Below are 16,623 nucleotides of genomic sequence, written 5' to 3'. Positions count from 1 at the left end.
ACGTGGAGAACTATTTCATCTCTTAGAGGAACATGTGGTGAATCATAGAAATAAGAATTAATAATAAAGACACTGCATATGCATGTGGTCTTTATCTTAATGCACAGATAAGTGGGAATTGTATCTAGAAATAGACAGTTCAGAAGAACCTACAGATTCCATGGTAAATGGACTGTGTGTGTGTGTGTGTGTGTCTCAGCGAAGGATTGGTGCGTTTCTCAAACAAATACGTATCGTAGTGTGGATTCTTACTACAAGAAACAATGCAGTCGAGAACCAAGAACCAGAACCAGGACCTCCTCGCCTGGACAAACAAGGCTTCTGTCGTCTGTCATCAGCATTAGCTTCGCTCTCGACGTAGCACATTAGCTACAGGTTTTAGCGCGCTATAATTAATCCTTGTTATGCTCATCTTTAATTCATGGGCGTATTTTCTGTAGACTTGGGAATGAGACGGAAGCTTATTTAAATGTTACTTAGGTGGAAATAAATTGGTTGTAGACGGGGGAGGCTTCTTTCTTTGGGGGGGAAATTAAAGTGGCTTTTAAAGGGCTCAGTTTTGTTTCATAATCCTAATATCAACCCCCACTACTGCATTTCTTTTTGAATATTTACATATTTAATGTTCCTAATTTGTCATTTTATTTTCATGCAGATTAAACAGATTCCAATATTGGTAGAGACTCAAATGAAGACAATCATGATCACGCACTGATCTGGTGATAGCACAACAAAAATGTGTTCACATGCACTCGATATGTTTCATACCAAGTCGTGTTTCATTCACAAATATATTCTGATGATAGTCATTTCCAACACTTAAGTGTTTGCTGGCTGCATGTCACAGTTAATGGTCGAAACAACCTGACCATAATTTATTTTTCCTTTTCTCATTTTTTCTTCATTTCCATTTTCCTTATATTATGCTTTGAGCTGGAATTTTTCACATTATAACATTAACCAACATTCTCATTAAGTGTTAGCAAAAGTTGAATACTAAACTGTATTTTTATGCTTTATGGTATTTCCATTACGCATATTTTAAAGTCTAGAATCTCCTGAAGAAATTCATTAAGCTGGTCACATTGGTTTTAATGTATACTTAACACAGAAAAGTGTTCTTTAAGGCAGCATTTGATAATTTCAGCAACAATAGCCTACCATTGTTTTTAGCAAAAAAGACCCGAAGAAAAGATGTAATAGTGAGCGAGTGGTGGCATGAGAACGTTTGTCATTTGAAAACAAGGTAAATAAAGTGCTGACGTCATTTCATGTGAAGACTGAATAAAGTGCTAAGATGGAATGCATCTTTTTTAATGACAGCTTTCTAGTAAGTAACTTTCAAGAAAGTTTCTCCAAACATATTCATTGTTGAAGCTCATAATACCATTATAAACTTAAATGACTGTCTTGGATATTTTTGCTCCCCCTAAAGGCGATGGGAGCCGAGCAGACGCTAATAAACATGGATGTTTAGAAGAATCAGTCACAAAAACGCTCCAACATCCTCCTGCTCGACGTTACAGAGCCGTGAGTCACTTCACTGAAGGAGCCCAGCGAGGGATGAAAGCGGTATTAGTGCCGGTTAATTCGTCCTGACAGTTGGAAATGTTAAATCCTGCAGGGGGCTCAGCTTAGCGCGCTCGTTCTCTGACTAAGTAGGTTAAATACAAACCAGCACGATCAATCTACAGACACAAAATAAATCCACGAAGACGAGCCGGAAAGAAGAAAAAAAAGAAAGTGACTCTGAGAGAGAGGCACCTTCTACCACCGGGGTGATTCGGACAATGCAGAAGTTCTGGAGAGAAAGTGGAGAAGCGAAGTGATTCAAATATTTATGATAAATCAGCTGTTGTCTTGGACTTTGGCGGTTCATCATACAAAGCACAAAGCCGGGAACTGCACTTCCGCAGCAGCACAAACTGTAGAATCCCATCAGACTTTTGGTTTCAGCTCTCATCTCTTCTTCCTGTCCACAAAGTCCATTATCATCTAGCTTCAGATGTTTGCAGGCAAAAAAAGAGCCTTTGATCAGACTGATCACGACCGGAGACAAGTCTGCCCACTGGTCATGTGGGTGGTTAACTGGTGACCTGCTGCAGCCAGAACAACTTTTGTCTCGAGGCTTGAAAGACTCTGGGGTGATTGTGAACTCCCTCCTCATCATTCCCACAGTTGCATCCTCTGCTCTCTACTGCGATAGGCCACAGGCAGAGGCTGGATCGACACCGTGCCGTTGGTTAGGAAGATGTGAGACCTTCATGCACATGTGGTCCAGTGGTCTGTGTGATCAACATCAAAGAAGTTGTAGTTACACTGGGCAATAGCTCTTTCATGAGCAGCTCTAAAGGAAATTCACTGGTAATATGATGACTAACTTTAATTCTTAGAATTACGTTGTTTTTATAGTTAGTTTATAGTTTCTTCGGTGACCGTTTCCACACCTGACTGTGATCAGAAGCACCAGTCATTTCCTACTTCATTCAGTGGTATTTCCCCCTTTGTTTCTCGCGAATTATATGAGAAGTTGCTAAAGAGGGTCAAGATTTTATTTTGTAGATGTCACATGTCATGAAAATGGCAATGTAACCCCTGTGTTGTGCAGGTTATACAAGCAAAAAAAAACATGAACAAAAAGGAGACGAAATAAAAAAGGAAAAAATGAATCATAAATCTGAAATATGAATTAAATAGAGTAGTGCTACTGATGAATTGATGATGATGATCTGGTTTAAAGTTTTAATGTATGAGCCACAAAATATAATGAAGTTTCATGTTTAACAAGATGATGTGTTATGGAAAATAGAACACAAATGAATACCTGTAAAATGACAGTCGCTCAGACACCAAGTACTGTTGTGACAGATCAAAGACATTTTTGGAGGGATGTATTTGGTCGACCAAACACAGGAGTGACAGTCATTTTGCCGGTGTTTTCATGTTTTTCACTCATCGCACGCTGACATTAACAGATACCACACTGTGTACACAGAAGACCACACAGTCATTCATGAACCCTCTAAATATCGTGGCTGTAAATTCAGACTCTGCTTGTTTTCATGTTTAATAATCCAAACTATTGAGATCCAGCTAGACTCTAGTGGAAATGTGAGCATGTTCGCTGGTGTAAGGCAGAACCAAAGAGTTATGATGACAGGTTGGGATTTCAACCTCCTCAATCCAGCGAGAAACCACTTTTCTGTAATGAAAGACAAACATGAGCTATTTCGGAGCGAGTAATTAAATGGCGGTGGACGTGATAAATAATTGGCTCGTGTGTGGGTTTATTTGTTCATTGTAATGGACGGTGGTGTCAGACAAATTAGAGATGATCATTCTGAGATTGGTGTTGTGACCTGCTCCGCGGGGACCGCAAGTGTGGTCGAACTGAGGGACCACGGCGGAGGAAAAGCCCCTGCAGCTGCTCTGCTGCATAAAATTAAAGAGGAAAACACGATGGGGAAATTTATGCTGCTGCCTGTTTGTGCACACACTGAGAGAGAACAAGCTGAGCGGAAACTGATCACATTTGATCAGAGGCATGTCCGGGACGAGGCCAGCGGTGCATGACAGCGGTTTGTGCGTGTGTGTGTGTATGGGTGTGTGTGTGTGTTTGAGATGGGTGAGGGGGCACGGTCATGGAGCCGTGCACTCATTTCATAGAGAATCTTGGCCACAACTAAAAATGATAATGGTCTGTTTCTTTTTTTTCAGGCAACTGTAAAGCCATGGATGGAAGTCACTACACGAGTGTAATGTTGATTTTTATTAGTAAGTTATTTTCACATAGTTTCATATATGCGATCTTTTCTTTTTATGAGTTTTATTACACATCCATTGATTAAAACAAAACATATATTTAGTCAGATCAAATGTCATGCAGAAGCGTTTTCGGATCACTGGGCTGCAATTAGTTATTCACTGCGTGAACTGATATTCAGAGACAAAAATCCGGCCAAATGCCCAAAAACAAGCGACTGCTCATCCATCATCACCATGAGGATGATTCATGGACAGGTCAGATGACATTAATGGGAAACGACAAGACGGTTTCAGATGGTGCCTCTTCAAGATGGTTTCACTCACTTGCTGGTCGGGAGCTGGTGGGGAGGTGGGTTGTCAGTTTCCAGGGTGTGGATAGGTGAAGCAAAGAAAGACGCCAAACAAAACAAAAGTCAGCTGATTTACTGCAGTTTTAAAGAGAGGTGCACTTTCTCTTTCTGAGTTTTTGTCATGGAACAAAAGGTTGATCATAAATGAACCTTGTCGGCCACCAAGTTGCTTTATGAACTTTTCCCCTGATCGCCAAGCCTCGCTCTCATATCCCTCCACACTTAAGGGAACATTATAATTCTACACTTAAGTTGGTCCTGTGGCAGCTTACTGTCTCTGAATTAAATTTGACAAATCCCAATGGCTGACGGACTGACACAGATGTGTGTGCGCAGGCTGTGGACTTACGCTCCGTGTTGATTTGCTACACTGTCTGTAGCCTCAGATTATTATTACCCAGGAGGCTTAGGGTGACACTCACCCACACTGATGAATTATTCATTATTTTGTCTGCATTTTATATTTATGCGAATCCTGAAAATGAAATCAGTCTGACCTCAGTTCTGGATTCAGTCTCCTTCATATTCCATTTTCCGAATGATATTTAGCGGTAGATGAAAGGTCAGCAGGTACAAACTTGCTGTGAGTTCGCGACGTGCATGAATTTCATGAATTGTTTTGTAACTTGTAACCCCCGACTTTCCTGCTTGTTTTCTTTCTCATGACATCAGGAAGGAATTAAACTGTCAGACAGGACTTAAACTAACAACACACCTCTGCGAGAAGTACTTAACTACACACGCGCTTAAACGGTCATATGGTCTGGCTGAAACCCTGTTGTTATGGATACCGTGTTTTACAGCGACACCCTCAAACCCCATGGGAGTGATGTCACATGGTCTCCACCCTGTGTGCGTCATGGTGATGCCGACAGACTCTGACACAGTTACTTGTGAGATGGTGAATCAAGCCGAACTCGCTGATCATCATTCATCTGGAATGTTCTCAGTTCAATGGGAAACAGTGGAGTGGAAGGAGAAATGACCAACGATGTAGAGGAACACTTAAGATGATTGAGAACCACAACTGGCGGGATAAATGTGATCCTTGTGCCTAGTTTGTGTTTCATGTGAGCTTATACAGAAATGATTTGGTCCATTCTGATCATGAGGAAGAGATACAACAGAAGTAACTTTCTTGAGTCGTGCCACCAGAAGAAGGAAACGGAAACCTGTTTAGTTCTTTTTTTATTATTGATAATGAGCTGCTGAAATGCGTGCTAATGTCCTCAGGGAGATATGAAAGATGTGTCGCAGAATTTTGCTAGAACCGGCCAGTTCTGCCAGCTGACATTTACTGTTGAGCCAATGTGCCCATGGTTATATTGCGCAAGCTTGTGTTTTATTATTATTATTATGAATATAGTCTACATTAAACATTGTAATCTGTGCTTTGTCCTTTATTTTATCTAATATTCTTGTTTTTTTAATCCTGCATTACTGAATCATCATCATAATAATCATGTCAAGCTCCTCCAATACATTTGACCTGTGCAATGCATTGCTTCCGATATGATACAGAGTGTACAGGGAAACATTTCGCCTTACATTTATTTCACGTAGATTTATAATATACACCGTCACTGAACAAGGTTCATGCAGCAATGGACAAGATCAGGCAGCAACAGTGACAATGTGACGACATCATAATGCGCTAAACAGGTGCGCGAACAAGACGACCGTGAACACTCGCGCATGCGTGTAGTTCTGCGGGTCCACATCAGGTCCAGTCTAAGATGAGCAGACGTCATCAGCCGTGCAACACTCTGGTCTGAGTCCAAACCTATTTACGGCCATCACCTTGACCAGCTTATTTCTCTGTCATTTCTTAACACTACGAGTCATTGTCAAATGCAAGAAAATAGCAGAAACAAGCTGCGTAATACGGAGCGTCTAGATTGATCCGCGCTGCTCTCACAACACACTGAACACAATGAGAGAGATTACTGACGATAAAGCTATTTTTATCAGTGAAGTACCGATCCACACATCAAAAAATGATCAATGAATAGTCTGGTGATTGTCAGTAACTTCTTCTAGTGCATCCTGACAGTAGTTTAAGCAACACGAGGGTGTTGTGCCACTAACACCAACAATAATCAGTACAGTGGAGAGTCTATCTCATCCTCATATGGTGACAACAGGCCTCTTCATGTTGCTGGCCAGGATGTAGTTTTGAGCTTCAGTAGTTTAAAAAAAAGTAGTTGAAGTGACTTGAGGCAGCAGAAATGTAGATCAATACCAGCAATTTACAGATAATTGTAATTAAGTTCTAGAATTCATCAACATGCTGTTACTCAAAACTGTGGACTGTGGGAGGAAACCGGAGTACAAGAAGTAACAGACAGTTGCCATACAATGGATTTGAACCGAGAACTGCGGTGTATGTGGAAGGAACAGCCCTCATAGCTCACCCTCATAATGTAGTCAACTTCATATGTGTATTTAACACACTGAACACCAGCAGTGTAGTACTAGTACATCTTCAGTATTATTATCCAGAATAAAAGTGTCTTTGAAGCACAGGAAAAGAAACTGCCCTGCATTGCTCAGAGGCATCTCAGCAGCCACATTGTTGTTTCTTCAACCATTGATCTTTTCCTTCACCCTGGGATTTGAACCGACAGCACTGTTCTCACTGTTTAAGTCCCCTCTCACTTGTTCTCCTCCCCCACTCCATCTCCACCCTCTGGCATTGTTTTTCTCTGTTTTTTTGTGGAAGCAGCAGATTATTGGCAGAGAGATCAGACTGTGTTATGGATCCGATACTCCCGGGCAGATTTGAGATTAAGGCGGTGTTTATATTTATACACATGATCTCCATCCTCATCGTGTTCGTCCCGCTAACCTGCGTTTAGGTCCCTGTGCTCACCGCCCGGGGCGGAACGTCGAGTCCAGACTGAGCAGAATGAGGAGTGAAGCTGTGGAGTTTCTAAGTGGGTCAGAGGAGGAACAGATTCATCAGCAGAAGATTTACATCAGCACTGATGTGAGCATGATGCTCATCTGTAACCTCGGCCTGTAAACGTGGACTGACAAATGGCACTAAGTCCATTATACCCACATGACTGTTTTCATCTGTCGGCGTTTCATGATTTATTCCTATTTTCACTCTCGGGTGCAGTAAATGACATTGTACACAAATAGCAGATAATTACATATGTTTCCTTGCCGTCGCACTGGGGGGAGCTGCTGGGGTCCAGTCAGCTACTGACTTTATCTGAGGGTGACTCACTGGGGCAGCAGTTGGAGAAAGAGTCCGAGAAAGTCCAGAAACATCCTCCCAGGGGAGTACTGGGGTCAACTGAGAGCCATCTCTCCAGCATGTCCTGCCTCCTCCTTGCTGGTCGTGCCTGGAACACCTCAGCAGGAAGTAGTCCAGCCACTTCAGCTGACATCTCTCTATGCTGAGGAGCAGACGCTCTGCTTTGAGCCCCTCCCTGGTGACCACTCCTCACTCTGTCTGAAGAAAATAATCTTCTCTTGGTCACAGCCCTAATGTGAGAGTTGGACTGTAGATTATCCTCACAATGGGGAGTTCTGAGTTCAATAGGGATGGTCTGAGTCCCCATGACTCAAGCTGGGCAATTAATGGATTACAATTAATAATCAGGTGAAATCTTTGGTAATCTCTATTATTAGCTGTCACCCTGTTTCATGTTTAAACATGGCCTCACTGGCTGCAGTTGATACGCTTCTCCTACCTGACCACCAGAGGGCGTCAGATTGCAGCAAAGACCAAGGGTGTAGGTTTTTTTTTGCAGAGGGTATATACTGCAATACTCTGGCGGGAGCTGTCTTTATTTTTCATAACTAATCATTATTGGCACAGTACCCTGTGATCAAAGGGAGTTTTTAAAAGTAATGTGCAAATCCTCACTCATTTTTCAGCCGGTGTTGCAGACCTGTCCCAGTATACCACATAGACCACAGTGCTTATGCATTTCCTACTGACAAGAGTGAGTCATTAGAAAACTGAGTGCCGTTTTTCACCTTATCTATTTGACCGGCGGCTAGTTGGTGTTTTGGGCTGAGGAACGCATGGTCTGCTAGTAGCACTAGCCACCAAGCTAACTGGTTCGGTACAACGTCAGTTCCTCCAATAGATTGAGGTTCTTCTTATGTTGTTATACATATACTGAACATTTTATCTGCGTCGTTGTTAAGAGGGCACTGGTTTATCCTTTTATGAGAGGACTTTGTCTATATGTTCTTCCTTCTTCTTCTTTTCCTTTCGGCTTCTCCCTTCAGGGGTCACCACCACAGCAGATCATCTTCCTCCATCTCACCCTGTCCTCTGCTTCCTCTTCTCTCAAACCTACAGACCTCATGTCCTCCTTCACCACCTCCATTAATCTCCTCTTTGGCCTTCCTCTCCACTTTCTGTCTGGCAGTTCCAACCTCAACATCTTCCTGCCAATGTAGTGGCTATCGCTCCTCTGTACATGTCCAAACCATCTCCATCTAGCCTCTCTGACTTTGTCTTCTGAACACCTGACATGTGCTGTCCCTCTGATCTACTGCTTCCTGATCCTATCCATCCTGCTCACTCCCAGAGAGAAGCTCAGCATCTTCATCTCTGCTACCTCCAGCTCTGCCTCCTTTTCCTCAGTGCCACTGTTTTCAAACCATACAACATTGCTGGCCTGACCACTGTTTTGTACACCTTCCTTTTCATCCTTCCCAACACCCTTTTGTCACACGTCACACCTGACATTTTCCTCCAATTATTCCATCCTACTTGCACCCGCTTCTTCACCCCTTTCTCACACCCTCCATTGCCCTGAACAGTTGAGCCTAAGTACTTAAAATCCTCCACCTTCTTTATCTCAACATCCTGTAACTTCACCTGTCCACTTGGCTCCCTCTCATTCACACACATGTATTCCGTCTTACTGCGGCTGACCTTCATTCCTCTCCTTTCAAACCTCCACCTCTCTGGCTTATCTTCCACTTGCTCCCTGCTCTCACCACTCACCATAATTTTACTTTATTTGAAGTCAAGCAATATATCACTTTATACTCCATCTCGGCTGGTGTTGCGACACTGTGGCTGACTTCCATCAACCAGGTGAGCGAGGAGATGCAGGACATCAGAAGTGTCATCCTCAGTGTAACACTAAAGTAACTTGTGAATGAAATAAATATTTCCCTTTGCTACCTCATGCGTCGCATCACTTCCAGATGCCGGTGCACAGCAACAGATCCATGGTGTAAATATGTGGGGACGTGGATTGACAACAGAGCCTCACACATCATCAAGGTCCAGCGGTGGAACAACAGATTTTTGGGCACATGGGCCGTCATCGGAGCATCAATACATACAATACTAAACATTCAATTCTTCATTTTTTCAAAATAAGGATTCATATTATGCGTTGTGAAATGTGTTACATCTAATTAGTTCACTCTTATTAATCACTTTGACACATCTTATGTGGTTTCTTCCTTCTGCTGTCCCCATTCCGTAACACTCCGTGCGTATGTCAGGGTTAGAGCTGCCAGAGAGGTGCACCAATTCTCAGCACAGGTTAGTATTTTCATCAATACCAGAGCATACAGTGACCATGACCAATGAGGGGCGAGACCAAGACCAAACTGAATATGATCTGTTCCAATGGAGCCATTTCAATTGTTGTTTTATTTTGAAACAAGTACCATTTTTCTCAAGAATTTCATTAGGAAGAAATAATAATAAATAGTAATAATAATGAGCTCTGGAAGGAGCAGCTTTGTCAAGCAGATAAAACTCTATCCGTCCACGTCGCTGCGCAGCAATGGGATCCTGCGCTTGTAACAGTTGTTATATAATTACACAAAATACTTTCTTTGTTTTCATTGTTAAATTATGCCTGGTTTCATGGTTGTGTGTTGCGTGTTGCCCCTTTATTTCTTCTTTGTGTGTTTTGGCTATAAATCGAGGCTGTCCCATTTTTTTTGTAAATATTATTGAAGGGTTGAGTAACCACGTTTAGTACTTGTTGCCATCTTGCACTTTTAATTCTCGTGTATTGTCACATCTTGTGTAATCCCGTCTTCTGGTTCTTTGTCCGCATTGTTTAGTGTAGATATTTCCTTATTTTTCAGCAATGGAAATGTTCATTTATTGATGTTTTTTTCACTCAGTGTGTCAGTGATGTGTGCATTTATTTTCAGTGTGCAGAGTGGGCAACTTTGACGCTGAGATTTCCCTTTGTTTTTCTTGGAATCAGCCATTAAAGTGTCCTGCCGCAAACATGGTCTGCTTCTTCTTGAAAACATAACGCGGAAGTGCAGAGTCCCTCTACAAAAAAAAAAAAAGACTTTCACTCAGAATTGAAGACAACGTTCAGAGTTCAACCCCCTCTCTGAATGAGTCTGACTCTCTCTCTTGGTCCAGCATGATATCCTCAGGAACCTGATGGGACAACCTCTCCACCAGTTATTTGAACTGAGAAAATGCCCATGAACCGTTATGATGAGTGCAAAGCTGGCTAGCGCTGGCATGACCTGGATGAAGACCACACTGCTTCTGTTGACACTCAGACAGACAAATTAAATATTTGTTTAAAAATAACTCTCTAAATAAACAGCATCAGTCTCAGTCGTTTAACTGCTGTGCGAGGGCAACATGCTGGGAGGTCATCTAGGTGTAATTGGAACGGTCAGGTTACAGCCCGAGGACCGTCACGGCACCACACGGTGACCTCGCTGCCAGGCCGGACCAAGGTTCACTTTGCTGTGTTTTGACTGCACACGTCCTCCTGCATCAGACCAGGGGCCACAGAGGTCTGCTGCTCTCAAAAGTGGAAGGTCGAGGTCGGAGAGGAGGCGGAGTGCGCCCCCTACAGGTGACGCTGCACATTGCATGATTTGAAAAGCGAGGGTTTTTTTTAAAGCTAAATTACTGGCCACTGGTCAATCTGAAGGAAAAAAATGTCTTTCTACGTGGACAACAGGGTTGAACTGATCAATTTGATTGAAAAAACAAAGTTATTTTGCTCGAGGAGGTGTCATTTTTGTGCGCTGGTTTGATGTCTGAAGATCTATATCGCCGCCTGCTGGACATTGATATGTACGTTTCATAGTCGACCATAGAGGACAAAATACAGCAGTACTGAGAGACAAATGAACGGTATCATATATCAACGGTAGCACTGATAAAACAACCAACATTTATATATACACTGGAGCACCGTCTCACACACTCTTTCTCGATTTAGTGCATTTTTTGGGTTGAACCCAGGTTGGAACTGATCGACAAATTTGGTTTCTGGTTAGCGTATTTATAGATAGCAGTTAACCAAAATGACATCCTCCTTAACCTTCTTCTGTACGCCACAACAGATGATGTAGAAGTACACAAATGTGTTTTCAACAATTTATTTTCCTTTAAGGCAAAGAAAACAGCCACTTAATGGCTAAAGAATTGTTGTGGACTTGAGCATCGAGGCTTTGACATGTACAGTCAAGTGTGAGGGTCCAGTTTGCAGCCAGATATATAGTAACAACACTTGCTAATAACAGCAAACAAACTCAGTTCACATACTAAATAAGAATAATTTGAATTGTTGTGAAAATTAATTCACTATTCCGGTCACCTGCTGTGTAATAAGAAATAAAACAACTCCCTCAGCAATTTGTTTTAAAAGTTCACAAGTTGGCCACCGACTCCGAGGAACGAAGTATGACGTATCCCTTGCTGAATGTAGCCGGCGCGTTCACGTCAGCCATGTTTGTCTTACAGGCCGCCTTCAACCTCTGGATCGTTCTCTCCTGTCTGCGACACTTTTGCTGTGCAGACTTCAGCTTCTTTTTTAAATGCGCCACTTGCTCCTCCAGCTGTTCGATTTGCTTCTTCTGCTGCGCCGAGTCCTCGGCGGTGTAGTTGTGATCACAAGTAACGGAGGCTGTGTCACTGCGTATGTCGACTAAACTCCTGCAAGGATCACCCTCTTCCTCCTCCTCCGGTGGGTCGGTGGTTAAAGGGAGAGACAGAGGGAAGTGGAGATCTGTGGGGAAGGGATCCAGGGACTCTGACTGTGACAGAGAGGCGGTTGCGTTGAGTTACATCTTCATGGTCAACAATATTCTAAACATCACTTTGACCTGACATACTGCAACATGACCTCAATTCTGCATGAATGAAAAAGGATGTACATAACCTTGATGCTGAGGTTGAACGTGAAAAGTGACGGCACAGCATTTTCTTTCAGCACTCTGTTGTTGCACTCTCTTTTGAAACAGTCTTTGGTAAAGTGCTGTGAGCAGATGTTGCTGTATTTGGTTGGTTTGAAGTTGGTCTTTCTCATGGCAGTCACCCATTTGTTACAAACATCGGGTCGGGCCAGTGGAAACCTGTTCACATTAGAAAGAAAATATCAATTGCAGAATGACGTAAGCTATAGGCCTTGACACAACACAGTTATTTGAATATGATCTGTTGCAGAACACACTCCACGTGTCACCTTATTGACGTCAGCCAGATAGAATTGCTGTAACTGACCATTTATATTCATCAGAAGTCAATGTATTTCATTCTGTTGATTATTTAATTATTTCACATGGAGTACCACCATTCGGTTCATAAATATACACAGTAAAGATGTAAGCAAATGTTTATACAAAACATGGCAATTTACTTAGCTAACTTTCACTTGCATGTTGTGGTCGTTCATGGGCTGCAGCTCATGAACTTGGCCATGGTTTTATCCAACGAGAGCTTTATTTTGCATGTACATTAAAGCCGAATTCACCGCGAAAATGAGGCAAAACTGAGTATCAAAAGCGTTAAAGGTAACACATCAAATATTACACAATACAAGACATAACTTTTAAAAAACACAGTTTTGTCAAACAGGTTTTGTCTATGGCGTCACCAGGACAGTGTCGTAAAACTTAACAATTTACGCCGCTACACGTTTTAACGGGCGGGAGTGAACTTACTTGTGAAAAGAGATGTCTTTATCTTTGTGGTACCTGTTCTTACAACCATACGCTGAACACGTTTGGACCATGGTTACAGCCGGATGGTGCAAGTGCAAGCCCGGGGAAAACTCACAGCACGGAGAGCAGGACTCCGCTCTCACCTCTGATGGTCCACGGCGCAGGCTTCACTGCCACTAACAATCATGGCGGACCATGCGTCACTATGAATTGTCACATGATCCCCATTTTGCGCGTCAATTGGCTACTTGATATTGCTGCTCGTCAACACATGTAAGTTAAGACGAGCGTGACGCGACTATGAAAACAATTGTAATATCAACCGTAGTAAAAAAAAATATTTCGTTTAAACATTCTTGTGGATAGAATAAACTTCAAAACTCGGAGGATGAACAATTCATCGGTCATGAAATTGAACCTTTATTATCAATACTGCATGTAGCGTCACAAAGCATGGCTCAAAACAGCAAAACAATTCACACAAAAAGGAAATATACGGCAGTTATAAGAAAATATGATCCATTTCAATAACAATTGACTTATTCCTTGTGGCGGTGTTGCTAGCAGTTAGACTGTAGGTCTTCTTTTTATGCCCATGGTTAAATGCACAATTACATATCGGTAATTCAGATGAGAAACTCATCTCGCATGAACATAAAAACACTGAAATGAAAGCAAATATGTTATGTAAAAACGTTACATCATAATTTCACCTAAGGATAAGTGTCAACAGGAGCTTCCAAAAAGGCATATATACAATACATACTGTTATTCAAGTGTATTGCCTTCATTTATATCCCCATTAACATTTACACTATTTTTGCATTATAGATGAACGTGTGATACTGTGTATTCCTACCATCAAGTGCTTTAGTCTTGTTAGTTTTGAATATTCAGCCCCTTATTTCTATTGCTGCTTACAAAATATTTACATTCAGCTGACGCGCAAATGAAATCAGTAAACACCAAAGAAACATATTGCAACGTGGTTGATCTGCCACGTTTTTTTAGAACAGCCACTGATGTATTTTAATATGCCAAAAAAATATGAAACATACACAGCTTCGGGTGTAATTTCACTTCTTTCTCTTCACAAATATGTGTTATTCACATCATTTGAGCTTGAAAAATTCTACTCACAATGACAGTCAGTTACCCCGTGGTGGAAAATTATACGGTCTTCAATTTCAACAATAATAATGTTGTGTATGGCTTCACTGACAACAGGGAAAGTCTAGTGAGGTTAGTCCAAACTCGAAAATCAGCCCACCTGCTCACAAGTATCAATTTCAGATAGGCAGAGACAGAGAAAGTAAAAATACTGTATTAACTTGAAACACACAATGTACTTTGTCTTTAACTGTTTCTAGTTGTGGTTCCAGTTTAAAAAACAATGTTTTAACTGCAATAGAACCAGCTTCACAACACATCAACATCTAAATCTGAGTGTTCCATCTGTACATCTCTCACAAGCAATCGCAGATGCGACTGGTTAAATATTACAGTGCAGCAAATATCTGTAAGATCTTCCATGGTGAAGCCATTCTGCTTGTTTGGAATCACCTCCCTAAACAAAATGTTTTACTTCATAAGAAGGTACAACTAACTATCTTAAAGCTAAGACATGTCGACAGCCATGACTTTGATTTTACCCTCCCCCAATATATCAAAACATAGTAACAGTAGAAACAGCATAATTTTTTTTCTGACCATCATTCAAATGTCAAGGAACTATATTCAGAAGAGAGCAATGCAAAACAGTCCAAGATGTAGAAGAAACTTGTGCAAAGAGTTTCTTCAAGAAAAACAAAGTACCATTGGACAGTTTTCTTGGTAAAATAACCAGGAAAAGGAAAGTTTTATGCTGCAGCAGAGTTACAGGTATAAGTACACCATAAAATATACTTAGTACAATGTTATGGTCTGGATTTGGGCAAGGATTCTGGAATTTCATCAAACCAAAGAATAAAAACATAAACTGGAGCGTATATTTTTTTTTGTCTGGAGCACTATGAACTCCCAGTAAACTTATATAGTCATTGAGACATCATTTCTGGAGTTTTCCAATGTCTTGAAATACATAAAGAGGCATTTTTTCACCCTCATTTTGTCAACAAGTACAGTTTCTATCTGTGACTAGATGACGAGACGCTGCATCCACTAAGTGGTGCTGAAGAAAAAAAAAACCTGTACAGAATGTACAACCAATGAAAGTTCTTTTTGTTTTTAGACTCGACAAAGTTGTCCGAATAAGTCTATTCCTTCCCCTTCTCGTCCTCACTTCCCTCCTCATCTTCCCCACCGTCTTGGTCTGCCACTTTCTTGCTGCCATTCTTTCCAACATCTTCTCTGGCTTCCTCCTCAGCGTCTTTGGACTCTTCATCATCACCCGTTTCCTAAAAATGACATTTCAAAATGGATCAGAATGCAGAAAAAAACAGTTTATGGTGATAGCCCTCCGGAAATCTATACTTGTAACCGGGAAGCTGCATGCGTTCTACCTGCTTGGGGCGGCTCCTCCGCCGGTTCGGGACCCGGGCCTTCATCCTCCGTGACAGCGCCAGCAGTTTGTTGTGTCTCTGTCGCCTTTTGGCCTTCTCCTCCTCGTCTCTCCGCTTCTCATCAGCATGTTCAGAATCTGAGTCTTCCTGTCGCTGAACCCTACTGCGCTTCTTCGGGGCGACGCTCCTCTTTGGTTGACTCACCCCCTTCTTATGCGCCCCGTCTTCTTCCTCCTCATCGTCGTCGTCATCCTCCTCTGTGGAGGACGAGGAGCTGTCATCGCCGCCCAGGAACGAGCGCTTTCTGCGAGTCACGGAGCGACTGTCGTCACTGGATGTCGCACCCGATTCGCTCCCTTCCCGGTCCTCCTGGTCGCTGTCTTCCTCTGGAGAGCTCTGGAAGTCGGACTGGGATCCAGAGGTGGAGGAGGACGAGAAGGAACCTTCGTCACTGTCGTCGAGGATGGACGCAGGCAGGCCGATTTGACGCTTCTTGGACGCATCGACTTTCGTTTTTCGCATAGACGCGAACATTTTCCGTTTGTACAAACTCTCCATGTCTGCAGACGGTAGCACAGCCCGCTGACATCAAACGGAGGCAGAACCCAACAAGCTAACCTGCAACTATACGTGCGTCGCAACCACCACAACTTAAAAATGCGACAATGAACTCCACCGATCCACGACGTCACCTTTACTTACACTCTTATGGCAGCGCGTCACCTAAAACCTACCGCTGCTGCTGTTTTAAGACCTTGCTCGCAGGTTTCCTCCCAGCTGCGGCTAGCTGTGTTATTGTTGTGACGTCCCAGACTACTTCTTCGCTGCGGTGAACTATTGATGGCACCACAGCGCCCCCCTGAGTGAAATCTTGAACCAAAAGTAACGGGTTGGCGAGTGTTCCACCACCTCCAGCTTTGTTTTTAGATCCGTAAAATTGGGACTGTGACATTAAAAAATAGATTCAGCATTACCATTTCAGCTATCTGTTAATTAAACCTTCACTTTTATGGGAGGGTGATTCATAACGTAAATTCCTCGAACATTTGTTTCATAATAAAATTTTAGTCTACAAATGGCTT

General features: G+C 42.3%; 2 protein-coding genes across 2 annotated transcripts; both read right to left on the bottom strand.

Annotated features, from left to right (window-relative positions):
• Nucleotides 1-11,461: 11,461 nt before the first annotated feature.
• On the bottom strand, nt 11,462-13,217 carry thap1 (THAP domain containing, apoptosis associated protein 1). The gene is made up of 3 exons (XM_053851084.1): nt 13,041-13,217; nt 12,260-12,452; nt 11,462-12,134 (listed from the first exon to the last, which is right to left on the bottom strand). Exons 1-3 carry the CDS (start codon nt 13,109-13,111, stop codon nt 11,748-11,750), a joined length of 651 nt encoding a protein of 216 aa, XP_053707059.1. The 5' UTR covers nt 13,112-13,217; the 3' UTR covers nt 11,462-11,747.
• A 230-nt stretch (nt 13,218-13,447) lies between these two features.
• On the bottom strand, nt 13,448-16,355 carry ccdc82 (coiled-coil domain containing 82). Its single transcript, XM_053882536.1, has 2 exons — nt 15,542-16,355; nt 13,448-15,436 (listed from the first exon to the last, which is right to left on the bottom strand). The coding sequence occupies exons 1-2, from the start codon at nt 16,097-16,099 to the stop codon at nt 15,296-15,298; spliced, it is 699 nt and encodes a 232-aa protein (XP_053738511.1). The 5' UTR covers nt 16,100-16,355; the 3' UTR covers nt 13,448-15,295.
• Nucleotides 16,356-16,623: the final 268 nt, after the last annotated feature.

The sequence above is a fragment of the Synchiropus splendidus genome, chromosome 1 (genome assembly GCF_027744825.2).
Source record: "Synchiropus splendidus isolate RoL2022-P1 chromosome 1, RoL_Sspl_1.0, whole genome shotgun sequence".
Classification (NCBI taxonomy): domain Eukaryota; kingdom Metazoa; phylum Chordata; class Actinopteri; order Syngnathiformes; family Callionymidae; genus Synchiropus; species Synchiropus splendidus.
This window is presented reverse-complemented; position numbering and strand designations above follow the sequence as displayed.